Source organism: Emys orbicularis, chromosome 14, assembly GCF_028017835.1.
Source record: "Emys orbicularis isolate rEmyOrb1 chromosome 14, rEmyOrb1.hap1, whole genome shotgun sequence".
Taxonomy (NCBI): Eukaryota; Metazoa; Chordata; order Testudines; family Emydidae; genus Emys; species Emys orbicularis.
The window spans coordinates 3,730,370-3,751,429 of NC_088696.1; the positions used below are offsets into that span (position 1 = coordinate 3,730,370).

Here is a 21,060-nt window from a genome sequence, read left to right on the forward strand (position 1 = left end):
ATCTAGGGGGTGGGATAAGGGGGTATGGTTGCTGCAGAGCAAAGGGCCAGGGTACATAAATGCCCGACACTCTGTCTCCTAGCAACTGATGGCCTGGGCCCCTCCTCTGCAAAGGTGCCAACTGAAGGTGTTGGAGACAAAGGGATCAGGTGACCTCCTGGCCTGGAAAAAAGACAAAGCCCAGAGAAGGAGGGGCTGGACGGGGGTTGGAGTTTGGGGCTAGCTGGGGACTGGAAGGGAGGGCAGACGGGGGTCTGCCTCGCTGGGCCCCAGAATGGACCCGGCGGAGGGGTCCCGTTCGCTGGACCTACAAGCTCTGTTTTAGACCATGTTCCTGTCATCTAATAAACCTCTGTTTTACTGGCTGGCTGAGAGTCACGTCTGACTGCGAAGTGGGGGGTGCAGAACCCTTTGGCTTCCCCAGGACCCCGCCGGGGCGGACTCGCTGTGGGAAGCGCACGGAGGGGCCAAGGATGCTGAATGCTCCAAGGTCAGACCCAGGAAGGTGGAAGCCGTGTGAGCTTCTTGCCCTGAAGACAGTCTGCTCACAGAGAGGAGACTTCCCAAAGTCCTGACTGGCTTTGTGGGGAGCAGTTCCAGAGCATCGCCCGGGGACCCCGTGACATAAGGAAACTGAATAAAACGTCTCAAACCACCCTGAACATGGACTCGTTAGTGTGGGGAATGCAGATGAGATGCTAACGAGCTACTCGATTGTCAATGACTCTGGGAAGCGAGAGCTGCGTGTGTGGCCAATTCGCTTCTCGGGACCAAGCCTGGGGTATGCAGGTGGCTCTGGGTACTGAGCACTAGGGGGCACTCTTGGAACTGGAGGGTATTTGTCCTGCTGCCTCGCCCAGCCAGCCCTCCCCCCTCCGGTCTCTGGCTCCCCCGGACTCCATTCATCCCATGCAGCGATAGCCAGGGAGCTGCCCACCGAGGGGGCCACGCCCGCCGTTCTCGGTGGGGCAGCACCTCCTCCAAGCGACAGCCATGACAGCTTTGCCACCCCTCCCTGGAAGCTGGAACAGGGTGTGACATTATTGACATAATCTGGGACCATATAGAACATGGCTGCAACCAAAGTCCTGTTGTGGCACCAAATCTTGTATGAAGGGGGTCAAATGAGGTGTCAAGACAAGGTTATGGTTTACTGGTTATGATTAGGCTGTCTATATGTGTGTATCGATTTTGTAGTTGAAGTTATGAATATTGGCTCTATACTGTCTGTATTTCAAACTTATGCTATGCTTCTGGGAGACTTCCCAGACAAGCTGGTGTTAGCTCTGCCTAGCCTGCTTGATGGCCCATTAAGGACCATCAGCTATACAACTGACCCATTGAGAGAAGGCAGATACGCCTTGTAACTCAGCAAAGTATGCAGGGACTGGCCCATGTGACTCCAGACTCCATTTTGCTGTAATTTTCCACAGTAAGGACAAAGAGATGTTCTTACACCTGGAAAAGACTATAAAAGGCTGATGCCTCATCTCCATCTTGTCTTCAATCCTGCTTCTTACCTCTGGAGGGACTTTGCCACAAACTGAAGCTCTGAACAAAGGACTGATGACCCATCCCAGCTGGGGATATTCCAGAGACTTAATTTGAACCTGCAGTTTATTTCATCACTGCTACAAGCCTGAACCAAGAACTTTGCCATTACTGTATGTAATTGATTCCATTTAACCAATTCTAGCTCTCATCTCTATCTCTTTCCTTTTATGAATAAACCTTTAGATTTTAGATTCTAAAGGATTGGCAACAGCGTGATTTGTGGGTAAGATCAGATCTGTATATTGACCTGGTCTGGGGCTTGGTCCTGTGGGATCAAGAGAACCTTTTTTTTCTTTTACTGGGGTGTTGGTTTTCATAACCATTCATCCCTATAACGAGTGGCACTGGTGGTGATATTGGGAAACTGGAGCATCTAAGGGAATTGCTTGTGTGACTTGTGGTTAGCCAGTGGGGTGAGACCAAAGTCGTCTTTGTCTGGCTGGTTTGGTTTGCCTTAGAGGTGGAAAAACCCCAGCCTTGGGCTGTAACTGCCCTGCTTGAAGCAATTTGTCCTGAATTGACTCTCTCAGTTGGGTCCCGCCAGAACTGCATCGTTACACAGGTCCCACGCCCCTGAGTTACTAGCCACCCCAGGGTGTCAGGTAGCTGGTGGGGAGCACCCACGTTACGGGCGGGAGGGGCGCTCATTCCTCTCCCTTGCGGGCAGCGCCAGGGGCAGTTACATGGGCAGAGAGGGAGCACCCGCTCCTCTGGGCTGCTCAGGCCCACCCAATCAACGTGGGATCAGCCCTGTGCATGGAAATGGGCCACGTGCCTGGGTCAGGACCTGCCGAGAAGGGACCCAGGAAGCCCCAGAAGCTATGGGGAGAGAGAACAGGATTCCCCGAGAGGAGTGAACCCTCTCCAGGGGCAAGGGGTTCCCTGCCCCCTTGCTCTCTGCTTGTATCGTCGTCTTTCCCCCGGGCACATGCCCCACCTGCAGCCCTGTCAGCACAGTGGTGGGGGGCAGATGGGGACCCTGCAAACATTGGAGGGCTGCGATCTGGATCCTCCATCAACTCCCGGGGATGCTGGGCACAGCCGGCCCCCCCGGTAGGTGCTCTGGCATGAGGGAGCTGCGCCCAGCTGTCACCAATTTCAGCCGGGAAGACTTCGTGACGGGGACTGGTAGAGGGACCGATCTCCCATTCGCCAGCCAGCCCCTGGCTGCGGCCCTGGGCTCTGAGCCGGGGTGGAAGGATGGACACAGGAGCGGGACCCTTCGTGGATGTGCACAAAGCCAGGACGTGGAGGGCTCAGGCCCCACTGCCAAGGCAGAGGCCATGGGGTCCCGGGTAGGAATGGAGCTCAGCCATTGGAGGGGACTCTGCAGGGCTGGAGCCTTTTCTCTCGGGATTATCAAGCTGCTGCCGCAAATCTCTGTGCCGGTGTCAGTCTGCTGAACAGACACACACAATTTGACGGCTTAGCAGACTTAGCTGCAGCTTAAGCCCCCTGGCTGCTGTTCCACTGGGGGCTCGGATGCACAGCACAGAAACAAGCATGTTTTTATCCTTCCCTGCACTTGCTTTGCATCCGGCCACATCACCCCACCACTCAGCTGCCCCCGCTGCCTCTCCTCACCACCTCTCACCCCTTCTAATGGAGCCCAGAGCTGGGAAATTGCCTAGCCCATCACTAGTGCTTTATTCAGCATGCAGATCCGTGTCTGCCTGGGGGCACCGTGTGTAGATCCGTGTCTGCCTGGGGGCACCGTGTGTAGATCCGTGTCTGCCCGGGGACATGGGGTGCAGATCCGTATCTGCCCGGGGGCACCGGGGGCAGATCTGTGTCTGCCCGGGGGCAGCGGGTGCAGATCTGTGTCTGCCTGGGGGCACCGTGTGTAGATCCGTGTCTGCCCGGGGACATGGGGTGCAGATCCGTATCTGCCTGGGGGCACCAGGGGCAGATCTGTGTCTGCCTGGGGGCACCGGGGGCAGATCCGTGTCTGCCCAGGGGCACGGGGTGCAGATCTATGCCTGCCCGGGGGCACGGGGTGCAGATCCGTGTCTGCCCGGGGGCACTGTGTGTGGCAGAGGGTGGGGGCGAGAAATATGACTGTAGCAATGACTAATTTGAGGATTTAGAGAGCATCTCACTGCATCCCGGACCCGCTAGCCGGGTGCTTTGTCTTCCTCCGGCTCACATGGACGCGCGACAGGTGGGCCTGCCTTGGGAGAATCCCTGGGAGAAGCGTTATCCCAACGGCTGATCCCCTGGATATTCCTCATCCCTGCCACCCTGCCAGGTCACAGCACGGCCCAACCAACCACCCATACTGTGGGGCACTCAGCAGGACCGGCTCCAGGGTTATTGCCGCCCCAAGCGGCGGAAAAAAAACAAAACAAAAAAAACCCGCGATCGCAATTGCGATGGCGGCACTCCGGCGGCAGCTCCACCGCGCCACTTTCTTCTTCGGCGGGAATTAGGCAGCAGCTGCTTCCCTCCGAGAGGGACCCGCCGCCGAATTGCTGCCAAACAGCCCGACGTGCCGCCCCTTCCCCTTGGCCGCCCCAAGCACCTGCTTGCTGGGCTGGTGCCTGGAGCCGGCCCTGGCACTCGGCCACATCACATCCTGGCCACTGCCGGCCAGCCTGAGTGGGCAGTAGGTCAGCGGCTGTTCTCTGTGTCTCCGGCCTGGACCAGCGCAAGTCTCGGAATCAGGTGCCAGTTTAATATTATTTATTGGGATGGGGCTAGCACCAGGAGGCCCCAGCCCTGGCACCGTTGTGCAGGGTGCTGTACAAAGAAAGTTTGCAGAAGAGAAGAATGAGGGGGGATTTGATAGCAGTCTTCAGCTACCTGAAGGGGGGTTCCAAAGAGGATGGATCTAGACTGTTCTCAGTGGTACCAGCTGACCGAACAAGGAGTAATGGTCTCAAGTTGCAGTGGGGGAGGTCTAGGTTGGATATTAGGAAACACTATTTCACTGGGAGGGTGGTGAAGCACTGGAATGGGTTACCTAGGGAGGTGGTGGAATCTCCTTCCTTAGAGGTTTTTAAGGTCTGGCTTGACAAAGCCCTGGCTGGGATGATTTAGTTGAGGTTGGTCCTGCTTTGAGCAGGGGGTTGGACTAGATACCTCCTGAGGTCCTTTCCAACCCTGAGATTCTCTGATTCTATGAAAGAAAACAAAGCCAGGTCCAGCCCCAGGGCGCTCCTCTTCCGGGATTATTATGAGACACAACAGGTGGCTAACCAGACCCGTGGGGATGGTGGGGGCAGAGGACAGGTCACAGCGAACGTGGGGGCGTTGCATGGACATGACTGAACACTCCGGCTCCCAAGCAGAGCTCTCGTCCCACGGAGTCGCTCAGATATTTGATGGAAACGTGCTGTTTCCAGGATCGCTTCCCCTAGCCTGGCACAGGAAGGGAACCCACAGGGGCGGGGAGGTGGGAACCGGGGTGAATTCTGCTTTATAGTCAAGCCAGCTGGAAAGTCCTGGAGATGCTTGGCCAGCTGCACTGGGGCGCCAGGGATGCCCACCCCATAGCACCTGGGCTCCAGCATGGGGCATGGGCGAAGTGTGCCCTCGCCCTCGATCCTCTGCTCCCTGTCAGTACAGATGGGGAACAGGATTCCTCACGAACCGAACGGAGATTCCTATGAAGGGAAAAGCACCTGGTTCTGCTACGGGGTGAGCCCTGGGCAGCACGGCCCCACGGCCCCAGAGGAGGGAGAGACCAGAAGGGGTTCACAGCAGCTCCCTGCAAAGCGCACCCCATTCCAACACAGGAACCTCTGTTCATTGCAGCCCAGCGCTCCAGCCCCCGCCAGGAGAGAGCCTCGTGGCCCTGCCCTGCGGTATCCGGCGGGGAGAGGCTCGGAGATTAGCAGCGACCATGGCATCCCATTCCGTACTGATTACACGGCTGTGCTTTCCGTTCAGTGCCTGGAACAAGGATTTCAATATGGCCGTTATCAAATCTCAGCTGTGTAGCAATTGATTTCTAGGAGCGTGTTTATCTCGCAAAACCTCAACGAAGATTGTCTCGCTAATGAGCTGGGATGATGAATTAGATGCAATAACTGGCCGGGTTAATCTCATTGCACCGCATTAGTACATTGACAGGGCACTCAGCTCCCAGCGTTACACATGGGGGACTCCCTGCCCGGACGGGGCGGCTGGAAATCCAGCTTCTCTTTCACCGCAGAGTCGGACGCCAGGGAACCAGGTGGGAACCAGGTGACCCTCTCGGGCCAGCGTGGCTGTCCGCTGTGGAGCATCAAGCTCAGCTTCTGAAGCCAGGAGCCAGTGTCAGGCTGGACTCAGGAATGTGTAAAGCCCCAGCGGTTCTCCGGGGCAGTGGAAATGCCCCAGCTCAGCACCTGTTTTCTATTGATTTTCGCGGCACTCCAAGTGCGAATGGCAGTTTTATGATACAGCGCAGATCGGCTCCAGCAAAGAAATGAGTCTCCATAACTGCTACACAGGCACATTCCAGGGGAGGGCTCTGGGAGACAGGAGCCCCGTTCTGGGGGTTATTTCACAGCATCCTGCCTAAAGCCCTCTCGCCTCTTGGTTTGAATCTGCTCCGTAGCACTGCCGTGGGCAGGGGCAGCCTGGGGCACGTTCCAACTGTGGCAGCTGCATGCCAGTCGCGGATAAAGTGAGGGGTCAGGGTGCCCCACCATGGCTCCATGGATGTTATAATGAGTCCGTAGCCACCTAGGCCTTCATCTTTGTCACTTTGCTGCATACTACAGCCACTCAGAACAGTGGGGATGGAACTGAGAGCCTCTCACTCCCAACACCCAGGCCCCTCCCGCTAAAGGCGATTCCCCACTGGCCATTAGCAGTATAGTACCTATGACACACGCGGAGCACGTCTGATTCCATCCATCAGAGGGCACCCGAGTCTGTGAATGGGAATTACAGCCATCACACGAAGCTGGAAACACTCAGTTTGTTTCCTCGTGACTCTGCAGCAGGGCTCTGCCTGGCCGCTCTCGTCAGGTCTGAGGAGGCCAGATGGGGGTGTTCCTCACGGCCAGCCGGGGTCGCCTTCCCCTATTGCTCTCCTGAGCCTGGCCTGGCCTATGCCCTCCCGGTACCCTCGGGTGCTCTGGCACTGCAGCTCACTAGCCCCTCCACCCGCCCGTCCCTAGGGGCAAGTTAATCTTTCCCTTTGAAAGCAAACTCCTATTGCCTCTCCCAGGCCAGAGGCCCCATTAGGCAGAGCTCTTGGCAGACAATCCGGGGAACCATTAGTGAGCAACAAAGGCGGCCAGAGAATCAGCAGCGCACGCGGCCCCCGGCCGGCCCAGCCCTACCCCAGCAGTTCCTACACACTGAACTGTGCCCCCGCTGGTCCGGAGCGGACCCCCACCTGCGATGGTGCTGCACCTACAGAGTGACGTTGTGGCACCTTTGCTTCCCGTCCCCTGGCCCTGGGCTCCCCGGGGACTAAGTCAGCCCCCAGTGCAACTTAGAGCAGCCTATGGGAGGGCTGCTCTCAGTCAGACCCACTGCAGTGGGCCCCAGATAGGGTGACCAGATGTCCTTATTTTATAGGGACAGTCCCGATATTTGGGGCTTTTTCTTATATAGGTGCCAATTACCCCCCCACCCCCATCCTGATTTTTCACACTTACTATCTGGTCACCCTAGCCCCAGAGGGTTATTCCAGTAGGTGGGAACAGCCAAGCACTGAGGGGTTCGAGCACGGCCCCTTCTGGCCCTTGTCCCTCGCCCACTGTCCCCCTGCCCCACATGCAGGGAGGGCAGCTGGGGGAGAGGCCTCCCTCCCTGGACGACGGTGCCAAGGGCAGTGTCTGTGCGACGCCCTCGCTGCTCAGAGCCACGTGCCCGCGGGAGAGGGTGGCAGGGAACAAGGAAGCAACTGGGTCCTGGGGGCGGGTTCCCGCAGCCCGGCTGTCCGAGGGGAGCAGCTGCGTTCATCAAGCCAGTGCGCAGGGGAGGAGAGAGGTTCGGGGGAGGGAACAATGCTATCGCCATGGAGAACATCACCGCTCAGCTTGCAGCGCTGAGAAACCACTGCTCCAGTGCGGCTGGCTCCTCCACGCCTCCCTCCCCCAGCTTCCCGGGCATCCATCCCCAGCAGCGGGAGTCTCATGGCCCATGCTCAGCTGGAGCTGGCCTGCCTCCCATGAGTGCTGGGATTTACTGGCTGCTGCATGGACCCCCCCGGGAATGCAGCACTGAGGACTGGAGCCCGCACCCCTGTGCAGTGCTCCTGCTGCGCCTCAGCACCCACACCCCCGCGCAGTGCTCCTGCCACGCCCCATCACCTTCACCCCCCATGCAGTGCTCTTGCTGCATCCTGTCACCCACAGCCCCGTGCAGTGCTCCTGCCGCGCCCGCGCAGTGCTCCTGCCGCGCCCCATCACCCACACCCCCGCGCAGTGCTCCTGCCGCGCCCCGTCACCCACACCCCCGCGCAGTGCTCCTGCTGCGCCCCATCACCCACACCCCCGCGCAGTGCTCCTGCCGCGCCCCGTCACCCACACCCCCGCGCAGTGCTCCTGCCGCGCCCCGTCACCCACACCCCCGCGCAGTGCTCCTGCCGCGCCCCGTCACACACACCCCCGCGCAGTGCTCCTGCCGCGCCCCGTCACCTTCACCCCCCATGCAGTGCTCCTGCCGCGCCCCATCACCCACACCCCCGCGCAGTGCTCCTGCCGCGCCCCGTCACCCTCACCCCCGCGCAGTGCTCCTGCCGCGCCCCGTCACCCTCACCCCCGCGCAGTGCTCCTGCCGCGCCCCATCACCCACACCCCCGCGCAGTGCTCCTGCCGCGCCCCGTCACCCACACCCCCGTGCAGTGCTCCTGCCGCGCCCCATCACCCACACCCCCGCGCAGTGCTCCTGCCGCGCCCCGTCACCCACAACCCCGCGCAGTGCTTCTGCCGCGCCCCGTCACCCTCACCCCCGCGCAGTGCTCCTGCCGCGCCCCGTCACCCTCACCCCCGCGCAGTGCTCCTGCCGCGCCCCATCACCCACACCCCCGCGCAGTGCTCCTGCCGCGCCCCGTCACCCACACCCCCGTGCAGTGCTCCTGCCGCGCCCCATCACCCACACCCCCGCGCAGTGCTCCTGCCGCGCCCCGTCACCCACACCCCCGCGCAGTGCTCCTGCCGCGCCCCGTCACACACACCCCCGCGCAGTGCTCCTGCCGCGCCCCATCACCTTCACCCCCCATGCAGTGCTCCTGCCGCGCCCCATCACCCACACCCCCGCGCAGTGCTCCTGCCGCGCCCCGTCACCCTCACCCCCGCGCAGTGCTCCTGCCGCGCCCCGTCACCCTCACCCCCGCGCAGTGCTCCTGCCGCGCCCCGTCACCCTCACCCCCGCGCAGTGCTCCTGCCGCGCCCCATCACCTTCACTCCCCATGCAGTGCTCCTGCCGCGCCCCGTCACCCACACCCCCGCACAGTGTTCCTGCCGCGCCCCGTCACCCACACCCCCGCGCAGTGCTCCTGCCGCGCCCCGTCACCCTCACCCCCGCGCAGTGCTCCTGCCGCGCCCCGTCACACACCCCCCCGCGCAGTACTCCTGCCGCGCCCCATCACCTTCACCCCCCATGCAGTGCTCCTGCCGCGCCCCATCACCCACACCCCCGCGCAGTGCTCCTGCCGCGCCCCGTCACCCTCACCCCCGCGCAGTGCTCCTGCCGCGCCCCGTCACACACAGCTGGGGTGAAAATAATCAACACCCCAGGGACCAGGGAAAAGCCTTAAAATGCAGAGACGCTGGTGTCGGTGACAAAGGAGCCCAACACGACCCGAACCAGGGGACACCAGGCCACCGATGGAAACACACCCAAACGAGGAAGCCTCCCGGAGCTAGAGAAATCCCTCTCCACGCGGGCGCCAGGAGGGGCTCCCTCAGCGGGCTGCCTGGGCCAGTGTGGAATGGGGCTGGGCTAACTGGCAAGGGAAAGTGGCCCAGGCCCGTGGGTGCTGCACTGCTCGGAGCTGAGTGGAGACCCTCTGCCCTCACCCGGGCTGGCTCCCAGCACTGACTCCACACTGCAGGACTGCGCTCAGGCCCACCCCCGGCCCTGGCCCTTCGTGTGGTTTGCAGCTCTTTGCTGACTTGGCTGGGGAAGCAACGGAGCACAAGCCCTCGGTAGCCAGGCGCTACCCCCCTCCGTGCAAAGGGCTTGCACGACATTGCAGAGTGGAGGGTTCCTCTGGGCTACGGGCCCCAGAGGAAGTTGGTTCTTCCAGCGGATGCAGTTGCCCTTTCAAGGCAAGGAGTGGGTGGGGCGGAGTTCAGAGCAAACACCACTCACGTGCCAACAGAAAACACGGCGAGCTCAACTGGGACAGGAAACAGGCCCCCACCATACGGGAGTTGAGCGACTGATTCCAGATGGCTGGCCAGCAGGGCAAGCCCCGGCCCCGCACTGGCATGCCCTGGCACTAGTGAGGTGAAATCGCTGCGAAGGACCTTGTGTCGTAATGCCACACAACACGCGGCTGGAAATGCTGCACAGAGCCCACCTGGGTGCTGAGAAGCGTCAGAGCGGGGCTGGAGACGACCCGTTCTGGCCAGGCGTGAATGCTGCCGCGGGAGGGAAAGTACCCAGATGGGACAGCGGCAAGCAATACAAGATGCAGAAAGCACAGAAGCCACAGGGCATTGCGGCTGGTCCTTGGCGCAAGGCTGGCGCGGATCTGTCTGAATGGAGTGGAAAGGATCGTCTCTTCTCCGGGGACACCGCTCACGCTGCACAGCATGTCAAGTGGCAATGGGATCCTGGGAAAAATCGTTCCAGGGGATGCCCAGTGGCCGAAGAGCAGTAACAAGTCACCGGGGGCTCTTCGAGCTCTCAGTCCAAGCGCGCTGGGTGGAGCCCACACTAAGCCCAGGCAAAGGGGTTAGCAGAAAAGTCAGGCCAGATACCAAAGCCCTGGCAGGCTCGAGGGAGCCATTGTTAGAATATTGCAACATGCTGCACCAGGATTCATTGCGAGCGCCAGGTCACCGGCTCACAGACAAAAACCTTTGTGCCAACGTACGTTTTTCCTAATATCAAACCTGTCTCCTTGCTGCAGATTGAGCCCATCACTTCTCCTACCTTCAGTGGACACAGAGAGCAATTGATCCCTGGCCTCTTTAGAACAGCCCTGCACTGATTTGCAGACTGTTCTCAGGTCCCCGCTCAGTTTGCTTTTCTCAGAACTAAACACGCCCAGTATTTTAACCTTGCCTCACAGGGCAGGGTTCTAAACCTCTTCTCAGTTTTGTTGCTCTCCTCTGGACTCTCGCTAATTTGTCCACATTTTCCTAGAGTGCAGCGCCCAGGCCTGGACCCAGGACCCCAGCTGGAGCCTCACCATGCCAAGTCAAGCAGGACAATGACCTCCCGTGTCTTATATACAACGTGCCGGTTAACACACCCCGGAATGATAGGAGCCTTTTTTGCAACTGCATCACATTGTCGACTCAGATTCAATGTGTGATCCGCTTGAACCCCACATCCCTTTTCAGCAACACCAGTGCCTCGCCCGTTATTCCCCAGGTCGTAATTGTACATTTGCTTTTCCTTCCTAAGTGCAGTGTTTGGCACTTCTCTTTATTGAATTCTAATCCCGCCCTCCAAAGTGCTTGCAACCCCTCCCAGCTTCATGTCATCTGCACACTTGATATGCATACTCTCCACTCCATTATCCGAGTTATCAATGAAAACATGAACTAGCGCCGGACGCAGGACTGACCCCTGCGGGATCCACTCCCAGTTTGAGAGTGAGCCATTGAGAACTACTCTTTGAGAGCGATCCTTCAACTGCGTGCACGTCCACCTTCTTGTAATTTTATCTAGAGCACATTTCCCTTGTTTCCTTGTGAAAATGTCATGCAGAACGGTGTCAGAAGTCTAACTAAAATCAAGCTTTATCACATCTACTGTCACATCCCTCACATCCTGTAGGTCAGTAACCCTGGCAAAGAAGGAAATCAGGTTGGTTTGGCATGATCTGTTCTGGACAAATCCATGCTGTCTATTCTTTATAACCCTGTTATCCTCCAGGTGCTTCCAAACTGATTGCTTAATAATTTGTTCCAGTATCATTCCAGGTATCAAGATTAGGTTGACCAGCCTATAATACTACAGGTCCTTTTTGTTCCCCTTTCTAAAGCTAGGTACTATGTTTGCCCTTCTCCTGTCCTCTGGGACCTTACCGAACCTCCATGAGTCCTTGTAGATAATTGGTAACGGTTCTCAGATTGCTTCAGCTAGTTCCTTAAGTACCCTAGGGTGAATTTCATCAGACCCTGCCAAATTTAATCCATCTCACTTATCTAAATATTCATTAACCTGTTCTTGCCCTATTTTGGCTTGCGTTCCTTCCCCCTTGTTCTTAATATTAAGTACGTTGAATATCTGACGAAGTGGGTATTCACCCACGAAAGCTTATGCTCCAATACATCTGTTAGTCTTAAAGGTGCCACAGGACTCTCTGTCCCTCGTTGAATATCTGGTCACCATTAACCTTTTTAGTGAAGACTGAAACAAAATAGGCAGTAAGTACCTCAGACTGCTGCTATGTCATCAGTTATTAGCTCTCCTTCCCCGCTAAGTAGAGGACCTCCACTTTCCTTTGTCTTTCTCTTGCTCCTACGGTAGTTAAAGAAATGCTTCCTATTGCATTTTATGTCCCTTGCTAGGTGTAACTCATTTTGTGCCTTAGCCTTTCTGATTGTTGTCCCTACAGGCTGGTGCTGTTCTTTTGTGCTCCTCTCCTCCTTAGCAATTTGTCCATGTTTCCGCTTTTTGTAGGATCCTTTTTTGGTTTTCAGGTCATTCAAGAGCTCCTGATGCAGCCATACTGGCCTCTTACTAATCCTCCTGTCTTTCCTTTGCATTGGGATAGTTTGAAGTTGTGCCTTTAATATTGTCTCCTTGAGAAACTGCCAGCTCTCCTGATCTTCTATATCCTTTAGATATTCTCCCCGTGGGACCTCACCTACCAGTTCTCTGAGTTGGTTAAAGTGCGCTTTTTTGAAGTCCATTGTCCTTATTGTACTGCTCTCACGCCTTCCTTTCCTGAGAATCATAAAAACGACCATTTCATGGTCATTTTCACCCAAATTGCCTTCAGCTTTCAGATTCGCAGTCAACTCCCCCCATTGGTTAGAATCAATCCTAAAATGGCTGTGGCATGGGTTACTTCTTCCACGTTCTGGAACAAAAAGTCCTGCCCACCATATTCCATGAACTTACTGGACATTTTGTGTTTTGTACATTTCCAACCACTAACACCAAACCACCTTCTTGAGCCAAAGACAATTAATCATGAAGTAGCTACAGAAGAGCTAATATCAGGAAACTAGCACAAAAGCAACATTATGATGAGAATGTCCAACAGATATCAGATTCAAATTCCAGATTCAGCATTCAGATTTCAAAACAGAAAGAGGCCAGCAATCTGCCACGGTGACAGCTCTAACATCCGTCCCGTGTTATACCCACGGTGATGGCGCCGCCGCCTGTCCCACGCTGTACCCACCGTGACGGTGCCGCCGCCTGTCCCCCCTGTACTCACGGTGACGGCTCTGCCCCCCGCCCCACGCTGTACCCACCGTGACGGCTCCAGTCACCCTCCCCCGCTGTACCCACGGTGACGGCTCCACCCTCTGTACCACGCTGTATCCACGGTGACGGCTGTACCACCTGTCCTATGTCGCAACCAGGTCTGAGGCAAGTCCTAGCGGAGGAACAGAAGCCCCCTGGACCAATCCCAGGAGGACAGGGCACGCCCACCCACCCCATCCCAGACAACGCCAAACACCAGAAGCGGCACATAGGGGCTGCGGGGGGCAGAGCCCCCAGGCCTGCCCGTCTAAGCGCAGCAGAAGGAGCTGTCAGAAGGACTAGACGTGGCCGTGTGCTCCATGGCCCGTCGGTGGTGGTTACAGATGACGTCCTGCACGCGGATCCTGGCCTGGCGGGCTCTGGCTGCGTGGCCTATCCGCTAGCCAGTGTTGTTTGGGGGGGTCATTTTTAGCCAACTTCACATTTTATTGGCCCTTGATTTACCAAGTGAAGGCAGGGGTGTAATGGCAATCCCTGAAGCCAGGAGGCGCCAGTCTGGCTGTGCGATGGGGTGACCCTGCGCCTGGCCACGGGTCGGGGGGGTGTGGTACACAGGCCAGTCTCTCCCCAGGGCTGCTGTCGGGCCCTTGTCCCAGAGGGGGTGGCAGGGGCCGTGGGGGGCAGGGGTGTTGGCTGGCGCCCGAGTCCCTGTGTGCAGCAGGAAGGGCTGGGGGTGCGTTTTCTCATGCGCTGAGCCATGCTGGCAGAAGGCGCAGTGGAGCCGCTTCCAGGAACGGCGCGGCCTCCCACACACCAACCCCCTGCCAGCTCTGAGTCAACAGGACAACTTCCTGGGGAAGGCACCTTGCCAGGACAGCGCCAGTCCCAGCGCCCGGACCCCAGATCAACCCTGGTGAGCACAGCACCACCCCTGCCATCACCTCCAGGCACTGGAGAGCCACAGCCCCGCTGCCTCCCTCGCCTGCCGAGAGAACCTGCAAAATCCCAACCAAACCACCACCTAGCGCCAGCCTGGCCCCGCTGGGGGAGCACCAGTCCAGCAACATGCCACCCGCCCCTTGGCACCCAGCGAATGCAGCCCAGCAGGTCACAGAGAAGGTGGGCAGGGGGGTCTGCAGGCACCAGGCTCAGCTCAGCTCCCTCCCTGGCCAGCGCTGGGCTGTGGCCTGTGGGCAGCAGGGTGTGCATCGCACCTTGCATCCCCAGCTGCCTCAGTGCCCCCGGCACCACAGTCCCCCATCTCCTGCTGGTGGCAGCCCGGGTAATTCCCAGCACAGAATGCAACGGGCCCTGGGGGGGATGGAGACCCGGCCGCCTGGGTCATATTTCCTTGTCTAAAGGGGTTGTGTCCCCTGTGTGTTGTTTGCACAAAGAACCCCCCTAGGGCTGGGGGCTGGGCAGGCCAGCGATGGCCGCACCCCAGCAGGGCTCACTGCAGGTGTCTGACAACAGCCGGACCCAGGCACCCACCACACAGGGAGTTTTGCCCGTGTACAGTACGAGCGAGGAGCTCCCGATGCAGCCTGAGGGGATCAGCTGGGGCAAAAGGGGGACACCGGGACCCAGGCAAACCAACTGCAAAGTCCCCAGGCTTGGACCCTCTCCCTGTGTTGAAGCCCCCAGACTCCATCACTCACATTCACCCCGTGTCACATGATAGGTCATTAACCATCGTTAATTAGCATCTCCATTCGCCCTAGCGGCTCCGTGGTGAGGCAGGGTGGTGGAGCTATGCCTGTGTGACCGATGGGGAAACTGAGGCACAGAGCAAGTCCGGGACGTACAGGTTCCTGCATCGATTGTTTAGGCCAGAGGGGCTCATTAGCCTCATCCAGGCTGACCCTGCCTGGCACAGGCTGGAGACCCCTGCCCAGCGAGCCGGCCTCAGAGCTGGGAGCTGAAACCGGGTCGGCCTCCCCAGTCTCTGCTCGCTCTGCCAGGCAGGGGTGAGCGCAGGCAGGCCGGGGCCCCCGTGTGCCCCGCAGCCCGGCCCCTAGTGCAGCGTGGCCGGGCAGCGATTAAGCCCCCCTAGCCCTGAGAGATGGCAAAAAAGCCTCAATGCTGCTAAAAATAGTCCCACCGCAGAGCGATGGGGCAGGTGTGTGACGAAATCCAGCCTAAGCAGGGCTCAAGGGACGGGCTTAGTAGGGATCAGGGGAGCGGGAGGGTCTGCCTGACGCTCCCTTCCCTCCCTCTGCAACCAGGCTCATAAGGCGGCAATGCCTCGCGCCCCGGGGCAGGAGCCTGCGAGCCAGGGCTCCTGGTTCTGTCACTGATGCCGGGCAAGGCTCTGGACCTCTCTGTGGCTCAGTTTCCCTCTCTGCACCCCCTGCCTTGCGGGGCTGTGACAAGGCCCTTTGTGGCCCCAGGCTGAATGGCCGAGCAGGGCTCTCACCGGCTGCCACAGCCCACCCATGGGACCCAGTGTGTGTGACCCAGCCCCTGCCCAGTGTGAGGGGCTGGCATGAGGCCGTCCCCTGCAGACGAGCGACCAGGGCGAGGCGCTGCAGTCACGGTGTGTCTCTGGTGACGCGGTGTTACGGTCCCTAACCTGGAACACCGGCTAGTTAACCACCCCCTGGGCTCAGTGCACTTGCGGGGGGGGGAGTGTGCACATGGCCCCCCTCCACACCCAGACATGCCTGTGCAGCGCCGCCGGCCCCAGCTCCCAGGGAATCGGCCGTGAGAACCAGCTCTGGGAATCCAGCCTTTTCCCGACGGCTGTCAGCAATTCCCTGAATACACCTGCAGTCGGGGCCATCCCAGGGACAATTCCCAGCTCCGTGTGTTGTGCCCGGACCCGGCGGTCACATGGGCTCGCTCCCGGCTCCGGACGGGATGAGCGCAACTCACAGGATTGGGCCCCCAGGAGCAGGTCAAAATGGACGTGCCACGAAAGTGCCCCTGTGCTGACTCCGAACCCCCATCGCAGGGATGGCCATGAAAAGAGCAGCCGGGGAAGCTGTTCTCAGCGCAAACCTCCCCCCGGCTCTGCTTCCGAGCTGCGTGGGGAGGGGGAGCGATGGGGAAGCAGAGCTTCCCCTGCACCCACGCGGTTCCACCACTTCGGATGCCCAAGCCCAGCTGCTTGTGCTCAGGGCGCGGGAGGAACTCAAACAACCCTGCAAGTGCCTGGGAGTGTGAGGGTTTGCACGGGCTCGGGGGCAGGTCACTCACGCCCATGCGGAGCGTCTACACTGGGCGTTTGCAGCAGTGCAGCACGGCGTGGGGAGAAGCCCTGTGCATGTGCCACCCGCAGCGCAGGGATCCTGACGCCGGCCGAGCCCTGGGGCCCACCCGAACGGACCCAGAACACCGGGCGTCTACAAAATGTTCCGAGGCCACAGAGCGACTGGGGGGGGGGCTCAAATGTGGAATTCGCAGCCCCAAACAAGCGTGTTTTCATCCAGACCCCCCCTCCCCCCTGTTCAGCGTTTGGTGAGAAGTCCCTTGGCCCAGCCCTGGCTAGAGCCCCCGGGGTAGGTGCTGAGCCCCGCATTGCCCCGAGCCGCTGGGCACACCCAGCAGGGCCATCCTGCCAGCACCGTGCATGCGGGCAGCCCAATACAAACACCAAGAGGTCACCCAGCCCCGTCTCGGCCCCACCGCCTGCGCCTCCCACCTACCTCCATCCACTGGCCCTGGGACTGCATGAGCAGCACCACACAGGGGTCCGACTTGTTGAGCGTGTCCCGGTCGAGCAGGTGTTTGCAGCTGACCCGCAGCTCCACTTTGGAGACGCAGGTGGCAGAGACCACCCCCAAGGAGGACTGGGATGCCAGGTCCGGGATCTCGTTCATCCTGGCGGAGGCGGGCTGGGCAGGGTCCTTGCTCGGAGGAGTCGGTGGTGGGACGGACAGGCAGAAGAACGTGGAGTTAAGATCTGGATTTGGGGGCAAAGAGCATCCGGGGCTGTGATGGGTGGAGACGGGGCCCAAGGCAGCCCCGGGAAGAGTTATGGGACGAGGGCTCGTTCCAGCCCAGAGAAGCGCAGCCTCTCGGGGCAGCCGCCAGGGACTCTCCCACTAGACGGGCTGGGAGTCGGGCTGGGCACCGAGCCCTGTGGCAGAGAAGGAGCTCAGGTGAGGAGGGGCCAGCCCCAGTTAGCCGGTGGCTTCCGATTTGTTCCTCGCCGTCACTGGAGTCTCTGAAACCTGCACCTCATGACTGTGGCCTGCAGGAGGCGCTGCCACCTCCAGAGCCCGCCGCCAGCCAGCTGCCAAATGAAGCCAATTAGGGTTTATTTCCCTCCGGATATTGACGAGTGAGGATGTGTTGTTCTTCCCCTCCAGGCAGTGCCCTGCTCAGCACTGGCCCCGGCTGACCCGGGGGCACTGGCTGCAGCACGAACCCCCCCTCCCTCTCTCCCGGCTTTGAGTCGCTTGTGTCCTGGCGAACGGCGGCTCCGCTTCACGCTCCTATGGCCTTTGCCTGGTCCTCGCGCTGCCCTGGTCAGCAGGGAAGGCTAAGCCGCTGCTTTCATCGCGTTTGCCCAGGGGCGGGGGGAGGAAGCCAGGAGAGACGCAGGCTGGGCGGTCGATGGGCTTGGCTGCAAAGTCAACAGCTAAATGGAACCCCCCAAAAAGCGTCTCGAGTGGGCGGCAAGGCGGGTTCCACAGCAGCGAGGGGTCGGCTGGAATCAGCAGCAGACAGCCTGGCCAAGGGGGCCGCCGGAGGAATTGTCCAGGGGCGTCTGGGCCTAGGAGCAGAGGGTGAAGGAGGGATCCGCTGTTTGGCCTGGGTCAGTGTCTCTTGTTGGATGGCTCGATGAGCACTGGATACCCCGGGGTTCTCCGCCCCCGTTCCTCCTGGGGGGACAGGCGCCGGGGGTCGCTCAGCGGGGTCACCTGCAGGGTCCAAGAGCACAGACAGGTTGGATAAAGGCCAGGGCCCCTGGAGGGGAGCTGATCCCTGAGCACAGCCCCCTCTGTCCCCAGGCACACTCCAGGGGCAGGAGGGAGGGACCAGCGGCGCAGGGCAGGGAAGGATCTGAATGGAAAGGAGAGAACCATACACCCAGCCCCCGCCCGGAGCTGCCTTCCCCTCTCCCCCAGCCAGCGCCATGTGACTGGCACGCCAGCCTCTCCTGGCAGGGGCAGGGTGGCACGGCTCAGCACAGATGCCCCGGAAGGGAGGGGGCAGGTTGTGTGAGCGCCAGCGAGACGCCGATGGCGGGGATTCAAACCCACCCTGCTGAACAACAAGGGGCAGGAGCGGGGTGATAACTGCTCCCCCCGGCAGGCTGCCCACGCGGGAGCCACGTGCGGGACCCCCTCCACCAGGCCCTCGGCCGTAGCAACCCAGGCCAGGCACCCGCCAGTCCTGCCTGGGGCTCCTCACCCTGTTCTGCCCAGGCCAGAGAATCCCCCGCTGCCCAGTCAGCCCAGGGCATCCCCCACCCCCAGGGGCTCCCTAACACGCCGTCCCCCCCGCCAAGCGGCAAAGCCCACAGCGTTGCTAGGCGAGCCCAGGAAGCTCTCCTCCCTCCCCGCACGTTGCCATGAGACTCGGCTGAGGGAACAGCTGGCACGGCTCTTCTGTGCGCTGAGAACACCGAGGGCACCTCGGAAAGACGTCCCTTGGGGCCCGGGGCACGGACGCCCTGGCTTCACTCGGCGACGCCTGGGTTCAAATCCCGCCACACATCCCATGTGACAAGGAGCCCTGGGGCCTGGGGACACGCAGCTCCCTCCCGAAATCACCACAAAACTGTTCACTACAGTCTCTGTCCAAGAGCCGCCCAGGGCTGGGATAGCAGGAGGCTGCAGATTGGGAGTGAGGGGCACCGGCAGAGCTGTGTGCAGGGAGCTCAGGGCTGGGCTAGCAAGGGCTGCGGGTCAGGAGTGAGGGGTACCAGCAGAGCTGGGGGGGGGCAGCACTGGGCTAGCAGGGGCTGCGGGTCGGGAGTGAGGGGCACCAGCAGAGCTGGGGGGGGACAGCACTGGGCTAGCAGGGGCTGCGGGTCGGGAGTGAGGGGCACCGGCAGAGCTGTGGGGGCAGGGTTGGAGTAGCAGGGGGCTGCGGGTCGGGACTGAGGGGCGGCAGAGCTGTGTGCAGGGAGCTCAGGGCTGGGCTAGCAAGGGCTGTGGGTCAGGAGTGAGGGGCACCAGCAGAGCTGTGGGGGCAAGGTTGGAGTAGCAGGGGCTGCGGGTCGGGAGTGAGGGGCACCAGCAGAGCTGGGGGGGGGCAGCACTGGGCTAGCAGGGGCTGCGGGTCGGGAGTGAGGGGCACCGGCAGAGCTGTGGGGGCAGGGTTGGAGTAGCAGGGGGCTGCGGGTCGGGAGTGAGGGGCACCGGCAGAGCTGTGGGGGCAGGGTTGGAGTAGCAGGGGGCTGCGGGTCGGGACTGAGGGGCAGTGGCAGAGCTGTGTGGACCGCCTCCCCATACACCCACCAGGGTCCTTCTCCCTCCCCTCCCCCCCCCCACGCCTCCCCATGTACCCACCGGGGTCCTTCTCCCTCCCCTCCCCCACCACTCCGCCCCATGTACCCACCAGAGTCCCGCTCCCTCCCCCCCCAGCTTCCCCGTGTTATCACCGGGGTCCTGCTCCCCCCCTCCCCATGCAAACATTGGGGTCCCGCTCCCTCCCCTCCCCCCTGCCTCCCCGTGTAACCACCGGGGTCCCACTTCGACTCACCCCTCCCCGTGCACCTGGGGGATGCCCCAGGAATGGGCTGCACCCTGGGCTCAGCAGGACTTAGGCCGAGGGCTTTGCCTACCCGCAGCCGTTCCCAGGCTGGCCCGGCAGAGCCCAGTGGGCTGCGCGGGGCTGGCTCTGTGGCTCCACGCTGCTCTCTCGCCCTTCCAGGGGTTGCCAAAGTGCCCCTCACCCTGGCACCCGGCCCAGCCCACCGTGCAGGCTCCACTGCAGCTGGGATCTGGAGGGGTTTCGCTGGCCCGTGGCTGTGCCCAGTTGGCACAACGGGATGCGCTCGGCATTTCCCCCTTGCTCCCCGGGGAAACATGAGTGAGGGGGGCAGACGGCATGGGGACCCCGCAGGGCAGGGAGAGGCAAGGGGTCTCTTCCAGCCCCAAGGCCCCTGCCCTTGGCACCCAGCTGCAGTCTGTGGCTTTCACGCGCTCGCTCCTGCACACTCTGAGTCTGGGCTGGGACCCAGAGGGGGCCGTGCCGCCCGGCGCCCGGCGTTCACAGACTCGCCAAGTCGCAGGCTGTGGCTCTTTGTGACAAGTGGCAGCTGCTGCCAAAGTTCGCTGGGAAAGTTCTGTGGGCAGCGGCCCATTGCCCTGGCACACGGCGTTTGCCAAAGCCCCCGGGAGCCTCCCCCTGCCAGCTGCACCCGCCCGGCAACTCCCCAACTCCTTCACAGCCCCGCTCACAGCCGGGGATCCCTCAGTCCCAGCCCCTGTTCTGCTCCCCCCACCCGCTCACCTGCTTGTCGGCCCCAGCTTCACTTCTCTCTGCGCTGCCTCCTGGACCCAGCGAGTGCTCACACCACGAGCATCCTCTGCCAGCCTGAGCCGCCGTGCCGCCTGCCACCTCCACAGCCTCTGACTCAAGCTGCAGTTCATGAGTAAAACCCTAAGAGGGAGACTAGCAGCAACTTTTAACTGCTTCGCTGCCAGCCCCAGCGCTGCGCTGCCAGGCTCGGAGCAGAACTCAGCTCAGCAGAGGGGCCGGCCAAAGAACATTCCCATCCGCTGGGTGGATCCAACCCGGCGGGACCTGATCGATGCACCCTCGGGGGCTTGGGGAACGAGCGGACGCAATCGCGGAACCATTAGCAGTTACCTTTGAGGACTCCCAGCGGACGGGCGAGGGCCCAGAGGACTGGAGAAGGGCAAACATTGTACCTGTCTTTAAAAAGGGGGAACAAAGAGGACCCAGGGAACTATCAACCGGGCAGCCCGACTTCCATACCTGGAACAACTTGTTAAACCATCAGTTTGTGAGTCCCTAGAGGAGAAGCGAGTTCTAAGGACCAGTCAGCACAGGTGTGCCAAGAACAAATCAGGCCAAACC

General features: G+C 60.8%; 1 protein-coding gene across 1 annotated transcript in view; it reads right to left on the reverse strand.

Annotated features, from left to right (window-relative positions):
- Positions 1-16,880, reverse strand: part of CPNE7 (copine 7) — a 36,322-nt gene extending 19,442 nt beyond the window's left edge. Inside the window, exon 1 of the mRNA XM_065416537.1 lies at positions 16,707-16,880. Within this exon, the coding sequence (XP_065272609.1) occupies positions 16,707-16,880 (174 nt within the window). The remainder of the gene's footprint in view (positions 1-16,706) is intronic.
- Positions 16,881-21,060: the final 4,180 nt, after the last annotated feature.